At 45.6% G+C, this 22,005-nt stretch overlaps 2 protein-coding genes across 3 annotated transcripts in view; both read left to right on the top strand.

Annotated features, from left to right (window-relative positions):
• The window catches only part of papss1 (3'-phosphoadenosine 5'-phosphosulfate synthase 1), a 32,826-nt gene extending 31,731 nt beyond the window's left edge, over positions 1-1,095 (top strand). The window contains exon 12 of the mRNA XM_081724570.1: positions 949-1,095. Coding sequence (XP_081580696.1) covers positions 949-1,015 — 67 coding nt within the window. The 3' untranslated portion in view covers positions 1,016-1,095. The remainder of the gene's footprint in view (positions 1-948) is intronic.
• An 8,987-nt stretch (positions 1,096-10,082) lies between these two features.
• Positions 10,083-21,552, top strand: dkk2 (dickkopf WNT signaling pathway inhibitor 2). Of its 2 annotated transcripts, XM_081724571.1 has the most exons (5): positions 10,367-10,408; positions 10,532-10,870; positions 17,528-17,678; positions 17,795-17,914; positions 19,261-21,552. In XM_081724571.1, the coding sequence occupies exons 2-5, from the start codon at positions 10,673-10,675 to the stop codon at positions 19,509-19,511; spliced, it is 720 nt and encodes a 239-aa protein (XP_081580697.1). In that variant the 5' UTR covers positions 10,367-10,408; positions 10,532-10,672; the 3' UTR covers positions 19,512-21,552. The 2 variants fall into 2 exon arrangements, with proteins under 2 accessions (XP_026882135.2, XP_081580697.1); XM_027026334.3 differs by having other exon boundaries at positions 10,083-10,870.
• The last annotated feature ends 453 nt before the right edge of the window (positions 21,553-22,005 follow it).

Below are 22,005 nucleotides of genomic sequence, written 5' to 3'. Positions count from 1 at the left end.
ATAAACCCCAACAACATGAAGACTATGAACAGAGAGACAGCAGCTAACAAGTTAACACAAGGATAAAAGGCTCAATCTAATGTTATATTTCAAAGACAAACCCATAGAAGCTTGTGAGCTTATCCACTGGGTACCACACAAATGGTACCACATATATCGTCCAGAGGAGGATGGCCGTCCCTTTGGGTCTTGGTTTCTCTCAAGGTTTCTTCCTCATGCTCTAGGGAGTCTTCCTCACCACTGTGGCCCTTGGCTTGCTCACTGGGAGCTTGGACTCTGACATTTGTAAAGCGGTTTTGTGAAAATTCTGTTGAAAAAAGCACTATATAAATAATTTTTGGTTTTATTTTCTGATATAGACCACATAAATGAACTGTTGGAAATCCCTTTGAAAGCCTTTTTGACTGCATTTTAGTGCACTACCATTCCACCAGATATACAGAACTTTCTTTGGCTTTTTAAAATATCTAACGCTACCCATAGAAAATAATTTATCATTTGAATGCAGTATTTGCTTTATACATTTGGTCTTGGTTCAGCTGCGTAACTAATAGAAGATGAGGGGCAGAAAGTTTGGCTTTCCAGCAGATGAAGGTAAGATGCCATTCAAGCTCACTGCCGTAGCGCGAGGCTGAAACGCGGTGGGAAACGTGTTCTCCCTTACGTCCTGAAAGAACTCAGCTTACATGCCAAACCGGGTGATTTGTATCCTCGAGATAACATATGTGTAAAGTCACCAGCCTGAGCCAAACAGCTTGGGTAATTTAACGGTGTGAATTTATACTGTACATAAATAATCCTGACTACATCTATTGAGCCTGTTTTGAGCGCACTATAGAAAAAGCTTTAGAATCGCCACATTATACAGTCTGCTTCTAAACCTACACAAAATTGCTGCCATGTCCAGTTTAGATTTATGTTATCTTCTCTGTATCTTTCTGCTTTTAGTAAACGTGCCTACACAGCCAGAACCGGTGAAGATTTACACTGTGCTCGCGATCACCTTATGGCATAACGGAATGTTCAGGGCCCTTCGGATCTCTAAAGGAAGACGTGTTTCCTCTAGAAACATCCACAATCTTCCTTCTGAACCTCACCGTCACTGTCGAGACGGACAAACTGCTTAGGTTAGTACTCATCTGTTGCGTAATTAAAAACACAACCAGAGCTGTGTATTCTTCTGTTTTTCAGCTCCCTTTTAAGTTGGCTGAGCAGGTTTAACAAAACACCTCTTACCTTCTGGACGCACATTAGCAAAGCAATGGGAATGTCAAAGCACAGCTGGTTTTATGATAATCTCCAGCATAGCACTTTCTCAGCTTTCAATTGGGAATTGTATAGGTTGCAATTTCTGTGCATGCGATACTGCACTTCTGATGTGTTGTTTCTCACTTCTTACAGTGAAATACCATTATCGCAATACGCACAGATGTTTCTAAGGTATTGATACATTCATTATGTCTGTAATGCAGCTCAGGACCAATCAAATAATTGCACAATTGTGAAAGAGCAGAAATGCGACTCCTTCTTTGGAAGTCGTTCACTTACAGGTGGTCCAAACATGTGGTTGGCCACCACATCTGAACCCAGAGCGCTGCTCTCCTAGACAAAGATTAAGCCTGGTCCCATACTTTAAAGAACTTTCAAAAGAAAATCACCATTGACCGTGTAATCTAGTTTAGGACTAGACTGTGGAAATCTAGCCCTTAAATGTCTTTGTACATACTTTAAAAATAGTGTCATTTTTATTTAACTTCCTGTGTGTGTGTGTGTGTGTGTGTGTGTGTGAGTGTGTGTGTGTTACTTGGATAAGTTAACAGCATTCTTATTTAATATCTTTCTGTAATTATATGCTATGTCCAACGCATACACTAACCCGCCATCATGGCCAGCCATAGATTCCATTTGGTGTGCATGCAGCCAAGTTTTGTGAGTAGCTCCATAATTATGTGTTGCTGTTAAAAGGTGCTTGGCGTTTTTCCTGACTAAATGCTTAGTCATCGCTCCTCTGGCCTGAAGCAGGAGATACTGTTGTCCAGAGATGAGACTGGTGGGTTTGTGAAAGGAGATTTTAGAGCAGTTTGGAATAACTTTGCACTTGTCCAAACCCCAACTATTCCCAACCTATTCCTCTTCCGGGGACTGGCAGCTGTCCTGAGATAAGAGCATGAAAAAGTTCCCTCGCAGGCTCGCACTCATTCAATTCAGAGTGTTTGCGGTACCAGAAAATGTGGGACGAGAGATTCTAAAAGTGTCCGCAGTTCTTCCTCTGACACCCAGAAGATTTTCTGGAATCAATTGTCACCTCAGCTGTCCAAAGCTGGTACTTTTTTCTCCATTCCTGAACAAAGTGTAGCCTAACGCATTAGCTAATAGCTCTTATCTTGAACCTTATCTGTGAATTTCTGCGGAACGAGCCTCTTTGTACTGGCTAGGTGACACACAAGGTGTTTCTCCTTTAAACCACCTCCTTCCCCAACCTCCCCTCCACATTTTGTGTTATACAGTGGCTCTGTGAAGTGTTTGTATTGTCTTAAGGTTTCAAGCAGGCACAGGGACGTTGATTGAAACCGACACTGGGAATCAGTAGACAGGGTTCTCACCCTGCGCTTTCCCCTGTGTGTCTACATCACAGGTCTGGGGACAAAGGAGCATTGTGAGGCAGTCATCCAATCCAGCATGGCCTGCTAAGTCTGACAGTGAGTGATCACATTAAAATGATGTCACTGCAACTGCTAGGCAGCAAAGAACAAAGGAGTACCTGATCTGTGGTCAGATCAACTTTATAGGGGAGAAAAGATATATGAGGACAAAAACATGCATATGTACTAAAATTATGAAAAAGAAGTCATGAAGAGAAAGATAGAGAATATGAGGTAAAGGAGTTTCAGAAGCCATTTTTTTTCACTTAAGATTTACAGCATGATTCTATTGAATCTCACATTTTAGAGGTTGAGGTATTTCAGATCAAGGTGACACAATCGTTAGGAAACAATGCAACTGGAAATAAACTATGTGGAGGTTTTATGTGCTCTGAATGCAGAATGCCATAAGCTCATCCTTCAGAGTTCCAGGGAAGTGACTTCTCATTTCTGCAATTCATATAGACAATGTAGCACAAGAGATTTGTAAAATCAGATTATATGGCAGCGTATACCTGCATGTTGTTTTGGCGGCCCTTGTGTACGCCACCACGGGCACGCCACCACTCCCAGCTTTGTGCAGCTGCTGCCTGGCTGTCTCCGAGCACCAGTGTGGTGCGGCTGGACCTGTTTGAACGAGGCTCTTTAAAGTGCACCTTGTGATCGAACGTGTCAAGGAGAAGCCTCGGGAGGGACCGCGAACAAACAGCTCATGTGGTGCTCTTCCACATTCCTGAGGATGTCAAACAGAATGGTGACCAGAGGTTCAGGCCAAGTGTTGCGATAAAGGTGGGACATGCCTCCAGCATAAACATCTGGACGAGGTGACAATGTAAGAAGTGGAAGTGAGAAGTGAAGTGTGAACAGTAATTTACTAAAAGGCTTGGTCCACTCCGCTGACTCCTATTAAAACCTTATGACTGTCGGACCCAATCAACAGCTGGCACTGCCACTACCGCACACCCGCGTTTCTGTGCTTTGTGTGCTGTCAAATTTCAAGCGTGCTATTAACATACCACAGGCGGTTTTGCACTTTATGGTCAACCACGTTGATTGGGAGGAATGTTTGAGAAATCACAGTTTATCATGAGAGCAGCCATGTCAGAGGCCAAGTTGGTCAGGCACATCATAAAGTGCAGGAGCTGCCAGACTTTGGCCGTATCACCGCGTGGCATGTGTGGGAATACTTGCGGATGAGTTTCACATCTGCAGTAAGACTCCAGCATAAAACCATACGGACGTTCCATATAGACCTCTGGGGCGTTCTGATCTTGCAGTCAGAGATAAGTGCCCGACCTTTGTGGAATTATATGGCTCGTGTTTTTCTGGCAGTGGTTGTGTTTAGGAGGAATTCAATGCTCCTGAAAAGGCAGAAATTTTGGACATTGTTTTTTTCAAGAATCCTAAATGTGTCTTAAGATAAAGGCTTTTTCAGTGATGCTCTCTGTGATGCAAGGGCCCTAATTACACGGGTATTGTTGAATGGCGATGCTGTCATGTGTGTTTGGGAAAACCACACCTTGTGGATGAGTAACGTCTCTGTCAAGGACCCACACTAGTGGTGTCTTAGCCTTGTGCGCATAGGAGGTTCTGTCACATCTAGCAGTGCGTATGTGGGTTGAACCAAAGCCTTCAGCGCCACTGAAAGCCAGAAACCTCCTTTCATGTGGTCAGCTCTTGCTAGAGAAAGGTCACTCTTATCACTTACACAATCTGAGTCCTTCAGACAGACATTACTGGGGGCATTCATGGCCTGACCGCTGCGTGACTCATAGGAAATGGCCTAATTCATCTTCCAGAAACGAGAGGGCAGCACCAATTACCAGCAAGGCCGGGCTTCCCTTAGCCAAAGCATCGCTGCCTCTATTGCAGCCCCTGAGCCCTACTGGATTTGATGGCAACAGTGCGACCTCGTTAGCCAGCTGGCCCATACGGAATAATGTGTGGAAAAGAGCAGACCACAACTGCCACGCCCTAGCATGCATAGACACGTGTGTAGTTTCTGTCATATGGAGAGAACAAAGGTCCTTTTTATTCACACTTGCATAATGGCATGTCAGATGGCTTGTAAGAGCCCGGAGACCCAGACCTGTCCCTGTAGCAGAGGGCTACTTGTATTAATGGTTTCGTCTTGCTCGGGTTTGACTTTGGTTCTTTATCCCATTCTCAGTCTTCGCGGCCTGGGGAGGTTTTAATCTCACACATTAACTTCATATTGTCCCCAGAATGGAACAGAATGGGCTAAAGTTGGAATTGTATTTTTCCATTTAGAAAACAAAAGAACGATCACCGTTAGCAGGAAATGTTAATAATACATGGCTTCTCTTTGAGTCACGTATGCTTTCACTCATGAATTGCAAAGAACACCCTGAATTTCGCCTGTTATTCTATTCTTGGCAGGAGTTGAAACAACGCTCTAATGCATCCACCCATATCTAGATGCCATTGATTCTTATCTGAACTTTTATGGAAAAATGATTTACGGAAATCAAACAAATGTTTCAACTACACATGCTGTATTTCCTCATTCGTGGAAAATAAATTTGAGCACAGGTCATGGAGCCATGGCCCAGCTGGTCTAATCAGAAACAGCTCGATTTGTTGCAATAACTGTGCAAATGCAATGATTGGCCAGAATGTCCTCACCCACCTCACCCTCCTCACCCAACTCACCCTCCTCACTCTCCTCACCCACCTCACTCTCCTCACCCACCTCACTCACCTCACCCACCTCACTCTCCTCACCCACCTCACCCTCCTCACTCTCCTCACCCACCTCACTCTCCTCACTCTCCTCACCCTCCTCACCCACCTCATCCTCCTCACTCACCTCACTCTCCTCACCCACCTCACTCTCCTCAGCCTCCTCACTCTCCTCACCCTCCTCACTCTCCTCTCTCCTCACCCATCTCACCCACCTCACTCTCCTCACCCTCCTCACCCTCCTCTCTCCTCACCCACCTCACCCTCCTCACCCACCTCACCCACCTCACCCTCCTCACTCTCTTCACCCACCTCACCCACCTCACCCTCCTCACCCACCTCACTCTCCTCACCCTCCTCACTCTCCTCACCCATCTCACCCACATCACTCTCCTCACCCTCCTCACTCTCCTCACCCACCTCACTCTCCTCACCCACCTCACTCTCCTCACCCACCTCACCCTCCTCACTCTCCTCACCCACCTCACTCTCCTCACCCACCTCACTCTCCTCACCCATCTCACTCTCCTCACCCATCTCACTCTCCTCACCCATCTCACCCACCTCACTCACCTCACCCACCTCACTCTCCTCACCCAACTCACCCTCCTCACTCTCCTCACCCTCCTCACCCACCTCACTCTCCTCACCCACCTCACTCTCCTCACTCTCCTCACCCACCTCACCCTCCTCACCCACCTCATCCTCCTCACTCACCTCACCCACCTCACTCTCCTCACCCACCTCACCCTCCTCACCCATCTCACCCACCTCACTCTCCTCACCCTCCTCACTCTCCTCACCCATCTCACCCACCTCACTCTCCTCACCCTCCTCACCCTCCTCACTCTCCTCACCCACCTCCCCCTCCTCACTCTCCTCACCCACCTCACTCTCCTCTCTCCTCACCCACCTCGCCCTCCTCACTCTCCTCACCCACCTCACTCTCCTCACTCTCCTCACCCACCTCATCCTCCTCACTCACCTCACTCTCCTCACCCACCTCACTCTCCTCACCCTCCTCACTCTCCTCACCCATCTCACCCACCTCAATCTCCTCACCCTCCTCACCCTCCTCACTCTCCTCACCCATCTCACCCACCTCACTCTCCTCACCCACCTCACTCTCCTGGCTTGCTGGGATACAAGTGTCACGTCACCTGCATCACATGTCTGGAAACGGCTCACACGTCTAGGGTCAAAGAGGTTGGGAAAAGGGATAGCTGTACTCTTAACAGTGAGTGTATGTGTGTGTGTGTGTGTGTTGTGTGTGTGTTGTGTGTGTGTGTGTGTGTGTTGTGTGTTGTGTGTGTGTGTGTGTGTGTGTGTGTTTGTGTGTGGGGGGTGTGGGGGGTGTGTGGGTGTGTGTGTGTGTGTGTGTGGGTGTGTGTGTTGTGTCATCTTCACGTCACATCAAAGTCAGACTGGGTGTGTTCACTGCAATAGACCACCAACCATTGCAGTATTTCAAAATGAGTGGAGCACACCCTCTGACTAGAGCTGAGTAAGACGGAGAGAAGGAGAAACATTATGTCAACAAATTTGCCATTCTATCAGCGTTTCTGTTCACTTTTAGGAAGAAAGCTGTAATCCTAATTTAGCATACTAGATACACCTAGTCTCGCAGATAAACAGAGGCAGAGGTAGAGATTTTGCTTTAGTACTTGCATGTGTGTGTGTGCGTGCGCGTGTGCATATGTAGGCATAGTTCCAGACACCCCCCGTCAAAACAGAACAAGCCTCAGGGTGGGCTGGACCGGGCGGGCTGCGTCTAGCGTGGAGACTAATGGCAACTTTATGCGTCTGACCTGTTTGGAGAAAGCTGCCATCACGCTGTGTGATCCATTAATAAGAACCAGTTTGGTTCACTCGGGTGAGAACGTTTCCAACAACACGAATTACATCAAAGCCTGCGACCACAGTTACTTAACCAAGTCCCAGCCTTTGAATCAGACAGAGGCCTTTTAAAGACCCAAGTGCCCCATGTGATTCTGCCTGGCAGCCGTGTGCAGGAGTCCCAGTGCTGTGCTCCATATGATGCCTGCCGACAGGACTGCCGACAGGACTCCTCGCGGACGCTGTGGACTGTTTGTCCCTGGTAGTGCAGAAGGCGTACCACTGCCTGAACAGATGCTTCTGTTTCCTTTTTTATGTTATTGTTGTTTTTGCTTGCTAATGCAGGTACATACTGACCTATAGTATATTTATATTAAGCAAAATTTGAAATAACAAAATCTGACTCAGGTCGTGGTTTTGATCCAAGAGACTTGAACGATTTTGATGTACGACTGTAATTATAGTGATTAAATGCTTCTCGCCTCTTTGACAGACCCAGGGGAGCACTGGTAGCTGAGCCTCAGTTCTCAAGTTATCTTCCCCATCACACACTTTATTGGTGTGAGGTTGTAGTTTAGCATCTGACCCTGCACTTCTGCAAGCGTTTGCTTATCTCTGAATTGGCATCAGAATCAGAACAGGTGAGATTTGGCGTGTGTGTGTGTGCGTGTGTGTGTGTGTTTCCAGCTGGCTTGGATCAATCACTCTCCAGGGCGTCCCTGTTTGTATGTGAGAGTATAAATACTGCACCAGTGTGGTCAAAACTCAATTATCTTGTGACGGCTGGGGTGATGACCAAATCTTGCAAATACACTCAGACCAATTCCAAACTTCACCACTAGCCAAGCAAACATGCCAAAAAGACAATCATCACACAAGGCCCGGCCAACTTCTACTGAGCCGGCCTCCAGTTACCTACCACATCACAGACCTGGTGCCTATTTTACAGCTTCTGCCCATAAGGACTAACTCCGATTATCCCAGCAGGGTAATGGTCCCCCAGTCATCTCATAAGCTTTTAAAAACACATCTGCAAAACATGTAGACAGAGTGACTTAAGGCTCATCCAAAATCCTTTTTACGGCACCAGACTGGACCCCAAACCAGAACACTGTCAAGACATCAGATTTTAAACCAGGATGTGTACATAAGAATAGAATTCCAGTCTCAACTGATGCAGCAGTACAACTTTGAAAAGTTCATGTTAATGACCCGATACCTCTGTGAAACTGACATCACATGGAAGATATTTAAAATGAAAGTCCCCAGAAAGCCTTTCTTTCTTCAGAGTTGGCATGTGCTGGTATATGATGATATGGTATATCGCGCTATTAGAGACGTTCAGTAACGTTATTGTGGACACAAAACGAGCGGTCAGCTGCTTATATCGTCTGTTTTCACATCCTCTCACACTGCGGGACACTGTCCTCACAGTTGTGAGAGAGAAGGAAGCAGAGCAGCACCAGAGCATGGCCGAAGGTGGCGTGACTCCAGAACTTTAACCTCCATAAGAGAAGGATGGAAATATTATGGCTACAGAGAACATGAAGGACAGGTGTTTGCAGACAGTTGGCCAAAATACATGATGAGGCCACTTGGCGCACGAAAGGCAAACTCGTAGTGCCATTTAAACACTGTTAAGGTTTTCTAACAGCATACAACAAGGTTCTCCCTAGCTGGAATGAGAAATCTGCAACCTGACCCAAACCGGCAAAGGCCGTCAGGTATCGTTTTTCAGATCGGGCTCGGGTTTGTGTTGTAATGATTGAAATATTAAGCAGCTAGCTAGTAGATGTGAGTTTATTCCGAGTAATGTTCCGACCTGCAGGTCTTGTCTCTCTCTATCACTAGTACCGTTGTAGTCTGTAGTTGGGGTGTTACAAATCTCCCTGCATTTCAGCAAGAGAGCAGTACGCAGCCTACCACCATGTGAAGCTTCTCCAGTCAGTGGTGAATGGTGAAGGAGGAATGAGTGAGCCTTCAGGAACAGTGTGGACATGCTGGAGAGCTCTTAGTTAAGTTGCTCTAAGGATTTCTGCAGGTTCCTGTAAGCAACCAACAGTTGTTCAGAGGAGGAACTGTGCTGAAATCGTCAGCTGTGGATTCTGCTATTTTCTGCCAGTTCCATGTAGCCTATTTCAAACGTAGATTACTACTGTAATTGCTAACGTTAATCATTTGCATTTACGGATCAGATGTGTATCAGTTTGTATGTGTCATATGGAATATGCTTGATTTCATGCCTAGCAAGAGGGAAACAGCTGCTCGGTACTAAATGTAGCTATCAGCAGTCACATCGTAGTCCTATGGAACTGTGAAAGGTTAAATATAATGGCCAGCAAGTATCTTTAACAGTTACTGGCACGTTACATTTAGTCATGTGTAATGTTTAAATGAATACTCCGTCTGTTGTAATCATACACACTTTATTGCATTTCAAGTAGCTGAACTTGAATCCAAGCCTGTGGTTCAGAAAACTAATGAAAACTGCTGTGCCACTACCAGCACTGTGGTGTTGTACAAAAGGAAGCAATAAGATTAGTGTTCCATCTCTAACATACTGTTTTTTGTTTGGTTTTCCCCATATTGTGATAATATCGTAACCCGTAAAAAAAGCCGAGGCAATTATCATGATCATTTCTTTTGTATCAGCACATGCCTACTTCAGATATCAGCAGAGATTTTATTTGGTCTGCCTTCCTAATTTTTCAGCTGCTTCCATCAGTAATTGCACATTTAACAAGTTATGACCACAGGCAACAAACACATGAGACAAGTCCTCTACATATTCCACACTCATATTGAGGGTCTGATGGTCGCTGTTTTTTTCCACAATATGCTTTTCATCAAACCACACAAATGTTAGAATGAAATCGTTCCTAAATTTTGTCCGAATGTTTGCTTCTTTTGCTCTTTTTAAAATTGAGTCCATTCAGGACTAACAGGTTAACGGTTGTTACCAGAGACCGCTCGTGAAAGCGCGTGCGTCTTGCGTGCTCGTGTCTCCTCCACCCGCTGAAGGCACCCGGGGGCGCTCCGAGCGCGGCGCGCCGCACGCACTAAGACCCGAGCTCGGTCCTTGCAGCAGGGGGGCGGAGGAAGGGAACCGTATAAAAGCGCGAGTCCCTCGTCCTCAAACGCCAAGGTTTTCTAACAGAGAGGGCCTGCACGCAGCCAGGAATGGACAGCAAGTGACCCTGGACGCTTTATCGGTAGCCTACGTTTAAGTGCGTCTCTCCACCACTGTGCTGGCCCTGTAGATGAAGCATCGACACAGATAACAAGTACAGCCAGGAGTTCCTACATTTCTTTCTTCCTCTCTCACAGTGTCTGTATGTTCCCCGCTGCAGCTGATGGACATTTCTGAACGGAATTTACATCGCAAGACCTAAAACGCGCGAGTCCTACACCTGTGAGCTGCTGTCGTCGCGACCAAGCACGCGCGTCTGGCCACGTCGTTTCAGAGCAAAAGAAGGGCTCGCGGTCCGAGGATGCTCGTGCTCACGCGGAGCTGCATGGTCACGCTGCTCCTGGCGGCGGTGCGGATGGCAGCGACCCAGGGCGCCCAGGCGGGACCCAAAGTGAACTCCATTAAATCGGCTCTGCTCGGCGAGTCGCCCACCGTGGCCGCTAACCGCTCGGGCACCACGCACGCGGGAGTACCCAAGAAAAGCAACATCCCTGTTCAGGTAAAAGCACACCGCGTGTGGTCGACCGTGTTCCACGTTAACGGTGCTACAGTCAGTAGTGCATTATCACAAGCAAATAGGTCAAGTCCTCATACATTTTCTGCACATTGCGGAAATTGTTACTCCAGGGTTCTTCGCATTTTAACAGTAACTCGCAGAAATCTGAGTCAATATATAACACAGTAATCGTTGGTATTAGAAATTACATATAAACTATCAATTAGAGTCCGACCCTTCGTACGGGCCTAAACTGAAAACATACATGCAAGAGTTTTGCCTTTACTAAATGATACTTTTACTTTTTACTAATACCTTTACTTAATAGCCTTATTTTTGATATATTTTTTTAAATCTTAATTTCTAAAAAACATAATACACTTTGTCTAAGTATTTTTATTTTTATGTTTCGGTATAGCGCAGGCTACAGATCTCGGATAAATAACGTTTTACATCAGCGTATCCTCTATATGTAGCTGCTGCATGTTTGAATGTGTGAAACAGCCTAAGAGACTACTGCGATGTTGGTGCGATGTCACCCCTCTGTAAAGCACACGGTGTCCCCACTTCCGTTAAATGTCCTGCCCTAACGTGGCTTCTGGGGGTTGTTGGGTGATCATATATGAAAAGAAGCTGCTGAAAGAAAAGTCTCCTTCCAGTATGTGGACGAGGTCTCATTCCAGACCTGCTCCGTCTACAGGTCTGCTTTTAGCCGCTCGGGTAAACGAGGGCAGCCAATGACTCTGATGGTAGTGGTGTCCTTCAGAAACCTTTTTCCCCTCTAAGACGCTGCAGACACACAACTCAACTCTAATGTGCTTATTTATAATTGGGGTGAATCAAAAATGACACTAAGGTGGTTTGGTGTGAATTTAATAAGGAAAATGTATCCCTTCAGGCTCAGGACTCTCAGAGAGGAGCTTTAGTCACAGCGTGCCAAAATGTATTGTGTATGAAAACGAGGCAAATTCATACAGCAGCGTGGGTTTATTAAAAAGATGCCTCTGTCCGAGACTGAGTTCACGTTACTTTCCATGGTGAATCATTTTTATGGTAACTGTGATGGTGTAAGTGAACTCATGCCAGAGAAGATGCAGGATGCCGAAGTGTTACAGTAAGAGAAAGCTATGAGTGATCACGGCCTGGCACACTTTGCACAAGCAGATGGTTACGAAACGAGGCAAGACCACCATGTGCATTGGACAGGACGCTTGAATGGCGCTTTTATCATCTTTTGGACAGAGGTGCCGTTTATAACAGTGAAAGACGGCTGTCTGTCTTAGTGAAGTGTTAATTCACCTAACGGGTTTAGTCATCTTCCAACATACCCGCCTCATCACATCCGCACTGTAATCCGGCTTGAATGTGCCATATTTTTAACAGTTGCTAGAACGAGGTGGAGAAACCACTCGAGACACCTTTAACTCACAAACATTAAAGGATATGTGGGGGATCAGACCACAAGATCCCCAAATCCAGGCTGCAGCGGCTGGCTGTCAGACTCTGCGGATTAGGCATGCGAGAAGAGGGGCCACCCAGCACCATGCAGACACCCTTGGATGCCGCATGCTGCTCTTCCCATGTGTCAGCACGGCGGACCCGCGGGCAGACGCACATTCCCACCACGTCGCTAGTGGCAGTTCAATGTGTTTGCATTTTCACTGCATGTTGTCAACCCATGTGCACGGCTCGACAGTGATAAACAGCATTACTGCGTGCCCCACCCCCCTTTATAGTGCTACAAATCCTAAAAAATAATATCAAGTGGTGGAGATCGCAGAGCGCCTCAGTCATAAATTCACCAGCGTTGCCGTGGGTGCACCTGGGTGGGCAGTGGAGTTTTTTCCTTTTTTTGTGGGTTCACCAAAACACGGATGATGCCGTGGATGCCTCAACGCAGCAGGGCTGTGGCTGGTATACAACACGCAGCCCAGACCTTTCTCATCAGAGCCAGCCGCGCCTTTTCTTTCAACCGACTCCTTTATTTAATTTGACGTGGGGGTTCCGTTAACGAGCTGAGGGCGAGATCGCTTAGGTCTCGCTTTTAGAGAGCGGCGGCAGGTCTCTGCGGCCCCTTCTGGGGTTAAGTGGCTGTTTAGAGATGTCTAACGAGCTGAGAGGCTGAATAAAGACTGCCCCAGATGTGGCGGCTCATCAGCACTGTCTGGGCTAATCGCGTCTCCCCCACTGCCGCTCACTTATGGCAACTCCCAGAGACGCCAAGCCCACACCAGCCGGCAGCCCTAGACACACCCCCGGGCCTTTCTGACCTCCTGAGCACATGTGACCTGAGGATCCCATTATTATTACATTATTATATTAAAGAGGGCCCTTTTCTCTCGTACGTTAGTCAGCAGGCTTCTGTAAACATGCCGTTGCCGTGTGCGTGGAGCAGGCCACTTAAGTGTTTCTATTTGTCATGTTGAATGAGTGACAGACTCCTTTCTAGTGGTCCTTTAGGGTTTGCTACACACATGTTTTGTGCTAGGGAGATTAACCTTAAACTTGTGCTTCAAACAGTGAGAGTAAGCACAGATCACCCCGGCGATCTGATACTGTGGGGTTCCCCGCCTTTGAGGCCGTGTGGGGTTTGTTTGTTCAGTGACAGAGTTTATTTTACTCCGCAGAAGCCGCCCAGCCCAGTCACACCATTCACGGTGTCATCTGTCCGTTTTGATTTCTCAGGCTCAGATCCTGTCAGGTACTGGGAGCCTTGCTGAAGTGTGCGTGAGAGACATAAGCCATATGTAAGAAAACTCAATATTCAGAACTGCATGCTCGGTTGGATAAATATCGCAGGATTTTCCTAAGTCCTCTGTGACCAAAGTTTCTATCAAATCACTGGAAAATTGTCAATGCATCTTCCTTTTCCCGGGAAGATTATAGAAAATTGTGGTCATCTGTGTTTTTGATTGTTTTTGATTGTTTTGGATTGTTTTGGATTGTTTTAAGCTTTAAGGACCATTTGAAATAATTATCCCTTCTCTGAAGGAGAACTCAAAACTGTCCAGTCAGGGCGGGAGAGATAAAAGCCGCATGGCCTTTGTGTGTTACGCCATTATTCAGCAACGTTATCAAACGCAGGGAGCGACAAGTTTGTGGAAAAGACGAGGGAAATGTAGACTTCGGAAACGAGTTCAAAGCAAGCACAAGCCTCCGTGTCTGCTCCCCGCGCCAGCAGGAGAACAGCTAGGTCGACGTGGTGGGATGAGGCCTCCCCTGTCTGCTGCTGCTCTGGGACTTTTTGGCTCCACGCTTATCTTGTCCTTCGCCATCCCGCCTTTTAACGTTGGCGTTGGGAAGATACGGGCGACGCACACACTAAGAGATTGGTATGGGGTAGGGTTCAAGTTAAGTAAACAGTAAAGAATGTGATGTCTTGATTACGCCGAGACGTGCTCACGTGTCTGGGGTCACGCATGTGCTGCCTGGAAGAACGGGATGACCCAAGGGTGGCGTCTCCGGCTCCGGGTAGCAGGCGTCTAGCCTCGTGCTGGATCAGGTGTACTTGACCTGAACCTGACGTTACATCACCTGACCTTACATCACATTGCACTGGTCTCAGAGTAGCTGAAAAGAGAAAGACAGCTGATATTGGTGGCAAAGACCTGGTCTTTTACGCTAAAAGCCTCTCATCCTCTCATCCATGACACCAGTCATGGGGTCGCCTATCCGTTTGGACTTCTCAGGCTTAGATCCAGTGTGGTAACTGCTTAAAATAAGTACTGATGTAGATATTATATAATGAATTAGCCTAAGGATCAGCGGTCATGATTGAGAGCAGGCGACTAAGACTTGTTCTTAGTGAATAGTGAATAAAAAAGGAATATGCTATTGTTGTCTTTTTTAACAAGCAAAGTGGCTGAGTGTGTGCTGGGCCGGCTGTGATCATGGAGTACCAGCCGTAACACTCGGATGTTCGTCACCTAAAAGGATGCTGTGCACGCCCGGTGTAGCTGGTCCAAATGCCCTTGAGATAATCAGCCTTGTGCGCGCATACCTGCTGCTTTACCCAACTGTGCCCGCGTGCACGCATTAGTCTACACGGTTTAGTCTTTGCGTGCATGCTAATCTCTCGCATGAACGTTTTGTATTTTTGTGAACCGCATGGGTTTCACAAAGTACAGTTTCAGTTATTGTAGATTTTCTGCTGGATAATCTGAGCCACCAGGTCATAAATGCCATCACTGTGTAGCTTTAACATGTTACAACATGTGCTTTGGAACAGCTACAGGAATGAGGTGTGCATGTGTAAGGGGTCATTGCTAGGATCCCAAGGTCATGTGTTCCTCAGAATTGTGTGGCACATAATAGGAATATGACAAGGGAACCAGTGTTTCTAGGGTTTTATGTTGCCCAGTGCTGCATATGTACTCTCAGGATTAAAGGTTACTCCGCTAGAGTTAAGCTTAGGTTTAGGGTTAATGAAAAAATCTTAAATTGAAATGGGTCAAAGCTGATCCGAACACGCCTGGAGGGTTAATGCGCATGAACATATAATTGAACCAGGGAAAAAAGAACCCTGGGGACATGCACCCGGCATTAGAACCAACTAAATGTATACCAACTTCAACATGTTAACGTTGCAGTTAGACACTTTACAATCTGACTTTGATTTTTGGTCCCCCAGTTAATGTTTCTTTGGTAGTCTGGATAGCTATATCCATCATGCATTTCCAGTAAAACAAAGTTTCTTCTGCTTCACCAAACAGGAGCGACCTACCTAGGCCGTGTTGGTGTCCGACACACACGGATTTAATAGGACAGTAAACTTTGCTCTCTCTCCCCTACCCACTGCTTCACATTGTGCGTTTGAATCAGCAGGCAAGAACTCTGAGACTTGTTGCTAGTTTTTTCCCTTACTTGATATAGTTCGAGCACCGCGCTGATGCTAACCCTCGTCCACGGTCAATACATCAGAGTAACAGTCATGACAGCAGGACGTTGATGTGGGAAACTAAGCCACAGTCGGTGTGGATAAATCAGGTACAATGTTCTGTCATTAAAATATGTTGTTCAAATATATTAAACCACTCGAAATCTGTATTTGTTTTAGGGACTTTAAAAAACACATGCCAGTGTATAAGACTGTTCAAATTAGTTTCAGTTCTCAACTACGCCACACCTGACGAAGGATATATGACAGCCTGCCGAATTTTGATATCTTGCCAAACGCGTAAACACACCCATAGTTCATTTTAACATTAAAGTAAAAAATGAAACTATACCAGTTATTAAACTATTCCAGACTCTTGCACCATTGCGTATAACCTTAACATTCAGTCAGAATGGCTTAAAGGCAAATAAGGCTACGTATGTGTTTCTGTTTATTCTGTGCCTGACTCCTAATGGCATGTGTGAGGCATTAGTGTAGGTTAGAGCACCAACAGTGGTGTCATCACAGTCCAGATACACACACACACACACACACACACACACACACACAACCAGTGTTATGGAAACCGGTGCAGGCTCATCATTGCTTTCTGCTGTCTCCACGCGCCCGTTCTCGGATTCTCCCAGAGAGAAGAGCGATCCTGGTCACATGGTAGCTGCTGTAACAGTGTTCACCAGCATTCACGGAGTCTAAACAAGAGTGTTTAGGGGAACAAATACAGATGGATAAAACAAACTGAAATACCCACAAAAAGTACCATCCATCCCACATTCCTGAAAGGTCAGAGAGCAGCTGCTCCCAGAAATCGCCACAAGATCTCTGATTAGTTTGTCGTTTTCAACAATGCTGGGTTTCTTTTATTACAAGGAGATGGACAGGAGGTTGTGGCTCGCAGTTGCGGGAGAACAAACACACCGCCTGTTCTGGGGCAGCGCTCTGCGGAAGGCTGACGGAACGGGTCTGTTTCACAGGAACGGCACACATGGTCCAAGTCACAGTTTAGTGTCTGTTAGTGGCTGTTTTTGCCTCATGTGTTTAGTTGTCACATAAAAGTACACTTGGCAAGAGAGAAGTGAGTGGTGGTTGTGATTGGAGACTCAGAGATGGGGAGATGGGGATTTTGTTTTTAACTTAATGTTGTATCAGAATAATTTCCATATTAATGTCTGGTTAGCATTTTCCTTGTGTTACAGAAAAGTCTAGAAGCTGTTTGACCTCACTAGTTAGAAAACACATTGATATCTGCTCAATGTTGTTCTCTCATTCTGAAGCTGCACCTAATTACAGTTTGGAAATGTCCCATCAGTTTAAATTATCCACAGCACTGTGTCTGCAAAATGTTAATTTCTAAACTTAATGTTAAACTAACAGTTAGTGTATAATATTAATATAATTGCAAACACTTTGTGCAGTGCGACAGTGTCTTTCAGCCCTTCCTTGGTTAAGGATTGAGCCTACTCTCTCTCTCTGTGTGTGTGTGTGTGTGTGTGTGTGTGTGTGTGTGTGTGTGTGTGTGTGTGTGTGTGTGTGTGTGTGTGTGTGTGTGTGTGTGTGTGTGTGTGTGTGTGTGTGTGTGTGTTCTAAACCCTTAAACTCTAGTGAAAATATGAAGATAAGCCCCTGAGGTGAAAAAGATCTAGTTACACTGAGCTCACTGAAAAATGTTATGTCTGAATGTGATAAACAGAGGGCACATTTTACAATGGCACTTTTCAGATTACCGTCTGCAGAATTCAAAGTTCACCTGTGTCTCTGTGTCTCAGGTGCACCCCTGCAGTAGTGATAAGGAGTGCACTGTCGGGAGTTACTGCCACAGTCCCCATCATGCCCCCTCACGCTGCCTCGCCTGCCGTCGCAGGAAGAAGCGTTGCCATAGAGATGCCATGTGCTGCCCCGGCAACCGCTGCAGTGGCTGTACGTGCACTCAGACCCAACTTCAGGAATTATTTTGTGTGTCCTCAGATAACTTGTAGTCCTAGTTTTGGACATATGAGCCAGACACTGATGCCAGATTTCTCTCTCCGGTCTAGACATCTGTGTTCCGCTCTCTGAGAGTGTTCTGTCCCCACACATCACACCTCTGAAGGAGCACAGCAAGCTCTCCACCAAAGACAAGGGCTGGAACAGGAGTAGAAAAGCTCAAGTCAAAGGTAAGGGATCATCCCCGGAATTCTTCGCCAAGATGTTACGAACAAAGACACGTATACCACAGTGCATTTCTTATCTCCAGTGACTTCGACACGTGGTCGGCTTTAGGGAAGGAAATGTGGCATCACACGTGTGATTACACAGCCGTTCAGAGAAATGCCCTGAGCTTGTGCCAGGCTTCCCATGATGCACTGCTCTCGCCGCTCCTAAAAACACGTCGCACTCACAGGTTTGCTGACATCCTAGCAGCGTTCAGTCAGAAACTAAACCACAGCACGCTGAAGGGGGCCAAAGCAAGACCGTAAGAGTCTTAAATCCTGTATTTTTAACCTGCATTCTAAAATTGCAGCCTGATTAAGACATTTAAAATCTTACATTTGAGTATTTAAACCAAAATGATTCGCAAATACTTACAGCCTACCATTAAGCAATCAGAAACCATTTTACTTATTAAGGTTTTCATGATGGACAGTTTTCTTTGTGGTGTAATTTCTGTTTAAGGCATGGTGGTTGTTACGTAACCTGTTGGACACACAGATGTGTCCCACATAAGGATCTTGACTCTTTGCATGCTGGACACTGCTGATTGGAGCCTGAGTCTGGAAGTCCACTCAGGAAACTGAGGTTTTGTTCTGGAACTCTGGGCTTCTGGTTTGCGTGTTTAAAAGCCTTTGGCAAGGGAAGTCCACATGCCAAATTATTTCACACAAATCTCGCATGACACAGTCACATGAATAATCAATGTTTGCGATACTAATTATGCCTTTGAAAGTGTAATACAAAACGCCTGACAAGTGCAGAGAGACTTCCTCAGCTGGACTGAATTGGTTAATGAATGAGGAAATCGTTCAGGCAGATACTGATGGGCGTCATATATCTCTCCTTCCAGACAGACCTTGTAATGCGATTTTAAACCCAACGTAACGGAGCAAGAGCGGGATGCGTTTGAACTCTCTCATAGCTAAGCCCAAACAATGTACCGGGTCTGATTTTGCTCTCTCCCTCTGGACTGTTTGGATTTACGGTACCTTCCTAGCAGACAGCGCTTGATTGCATACAGCACGGTCATTACTGCTAACATACTGATGAAATTACTCCTCAAGATTAGCCTGTTATGAAGGCATAGGATATTAAACACTATCATTTCGTTATGTTAATCTAATTAATTTAGGCATAACCTGTGGAATGCCACAGCATCATTCCCCCCCTCCCATATTGGAATTCAGCAACATAAATTGGCCTTACAAAAGACTGTTCTAAGATGAAGAGTTTTTATTTTATTTTATATATGCTTGTAATGTCCGAGTTTAAGCGTGTAACCGAGTTCACCCCACCTTGGTTCCCCCAGGCCATGAGGGCGACGCATGCCTGCGGTCGTCAGACTGTTCAGAAGGCTACTGCTGTGCGCGCCACTTCTGGTCCAAGATCTGCAAGCCAGTCCTCCTGCAAGGTGAGGTGTGCACCAAACAGCGGAAGAAAGGCTCGCACGGCCTGGAGATCTTTCAGCGCTGCGACTGCGCCAAGGGCCTGGCCTGCAAGGTGTGGAAGGATGCCACCTCATACTCCAGGTCCAGACTCCATGTGTGCCAGAGGATCTGAGGGGTGGAGGGGATGGTGGGTGGAGGAGCTGCACCATGGAGGAGCCCTTCTCGTCAGGAGGTGGGCGCGGAGAAGGCTGCTTCTTCCCGGGACTCAGCCATCTGTTGTGATGAAAAGAGGCATGGAGGGGAGAGAGAGAGAGTGAGAGAGAGAGAGGGATTAACTGGTCCAGTGTGTGTGGGTTGGGGAGTTTGAGGTTTGGGATGGATGATTGGGGTCGTGATGAGACTCAGTCTTGGATTGTTCTCACCAAGCCTCTTTTCATGAACTTTTGCTGCACATGTTTTGCAGAAATGTACTGATTTGAAAGCCATAGCTATTTACCAACAGGAGGTGAGTGGAGGCAGATCCACTCTGTGCATGCCTTCGGGGGTACTGGCAGTCCACGCCACATAGGACTGTGTTTACCTTGTGCTTTGAAGTGCACATACTTCACATCATACACATGGTCATACAGCATAACTCAGTAATCTTGCTACATTTCATGAAAACAATATCTGTTCTGTATCAATTGTAGTATATAATCACACACACTTGTCTGTTAGGTCTATATTATACTCACTTCCCCAGGATGAAACATCAAAGCTTGTCTTTCTTTTAAACAACATTTGTAAAAGCCCATTTTGTTTATGTAATTGCATGTTGTCAATCGCTCCTCATTGGACGTTGTTTCCTGCATTGGGGGCTTTGCACATTCCGAACGTTCAGGACGAAGCTCTGTTTCATTCGCTGTCAGAGAGGCAGCAGGGCTGCAGTTGGAAAGTCCGTCATTTTCCGCTGCAGACTGAAGAGATGTTCGACTGGTGTGCCATACTGTGATGCACAGCTGCACGGGCTGACACATAATAGTGAAGTCATAATAGTGAAATAGGATTCCAGTATCCAGAACTCTGATTGGTTTACATGTGTTGCTTATTTGGATGAGGAAGTGGTTTCTCCTTGAAACCATGAATTACGCAATTAGCATCCAAAAGGAAACATTGAAAACCTGGGCCAACACCTTCTAACCAACTTTCCAAACTATGTTTTGTAATGTAGCCTATGAGCCAGATTTTAAATCGATTTTTTCCAAGGTTCTGCCTAACTTCAGAAATCTGACATTGACCATCTAGACCACAGACAGTTCAGATGCTACTTCAGCGTTAATGAGGTGAAGGGGCAGAGATTGTTTCGTCACACCACACTCGATCCAGAGAAGCAAAGTAGGTGTCATGCTGCGAGATTTGGGCATGTCCGGAGCTGCCGCACACTGGCCTGCGTTTTAACGCACACGCGCCCTGTGAATCCCTTCTCAGTCAGAGTCACGTAAAAGGGTTTGCTCATCTGACACTTTGCTTACTCTGAAAAATCCAAATTAAAAAAAATCTTATTACTTAGAGAAATTGTTTACAGTTTCATCATACGTTTGTTTATGAATCATCTAAATGTGTAGATATTGTTCGGTTTTTACACACAACACAGTCTTATTGCTGTGACACTTCAATCTAATAACTAATAATAGCCAATAATACCATACAAGATGTGTCCCAATTGTGTGAAATTTGTATTGTATTTTCCTATGAATTCCATCAGTTAACAAACAACTAATAAGCTCTTATTGTAAATAACATGGAAACATTGAAATGAAATGTATTTAAAAACAATTGTATATCATGTACATATTATAATGGGAGGCTGTTGGGACCGGCACCTTGAAATGCAGGCACTGATATCTGCAGCAGATGCAGACGTAGCGTGTGAAGCTCTTTTCACGTCACCAAAGTGCTTGCATGTGCTAAATATATTTTACATCTCTAGTTTTGTCAACCTATTTGCATTTTTTTCTGCATATACAGTATATCAAGATTGCCATAGAGAAATATTGCTATTAAATTATTTTCAAAACCCATTTAAGTGTTTGGTTCTGGATTTGCTTTCTGGAAGCATACCTGCTGAGGTGCAGACTGTGCTGTTACTGTGGGGTTTCCTAGTGTGTATTTACAATGTCGATTAAAGAATGTATTTTGTATTACAAGTCTGTTTGGTAATTGCAAATGAACAACAACAAAGAAAGTAAAGAGAAAAAAAAAACTGTTTATTTTTGTCACCTAATATGTTTAAGAACTGATTGAATTGCTGTAAATGCTCTAGATATTATTACTATTATTATTATTAGTAGTAGTAGTTAGTAGTAGTAGGTTGGATAAGTATTTATTATTTGTCTTTGTTTAGTATTCATGAGGAGCTAGGGTTAATGAAGTAGAATACAGCAAAAAGTACTTTCAGAACACCCCAAGTTATGCATTTTTAAACCCACCAGCGTAGTGTTTGTCATGCTTCAGGAAATAAGACGTCGAAGGCTCTGCCACCTGGGTCAGATAATATTTACTTGCCCTGCACAGTTATGAAGAAAATGTGGAAAGTATATGAGGATTTGGTGGTGAAAAACAGATCTCGCAGAAGTGCACCTGGCAGCGTTCAACGCGTGCGCCTCGTCTGTTCACTGACCTGTCCC

Source organism: Electrophorus electricus, chromosome 12 (assembly GCF_041902795.1).
Source record: "Electrophorus electricus isolate QZ-2024a chromosome 12, ASM4190279v1, whole genome shotgun sequence".
In the NCBI taxonomy this organism is placed as follows: domain Eukaryota; kingdom Metazoa; phylum Chordata; class Actinopteri; order Gymnotiformes; family Gymnotidae; genus Electrophorus; species Electrophorus electricus.
Note: the sequence above shows the minus strand (reverse complement) of the source record. Positions and strands in the feature narration are given on the sequence as shown.

Coding starts and splice junctions, on each gene's coding strand:
- dkk2 (XM_027026334.3), top strand. CDS start 10,673: ATGCTCGTGCTCACGCGGAGCTGCATGGTCACGCTGCTCCTGGCGGCG. Junction 17,679..17,794: donor CGGCAACCGCTGCAGTGGCT/GTACGTGCACTC, acceptor TCTCCGGTCTAG/ACATCTGTGTTCCGCTCTCT. Junction 17,915..19,260: donor TAGAAAAGCTCAAGTCAAAG/GTAAGGGATCAT, acceptor TGGTTCCCCCAG/GCCATGAGGGCGACGCATGC.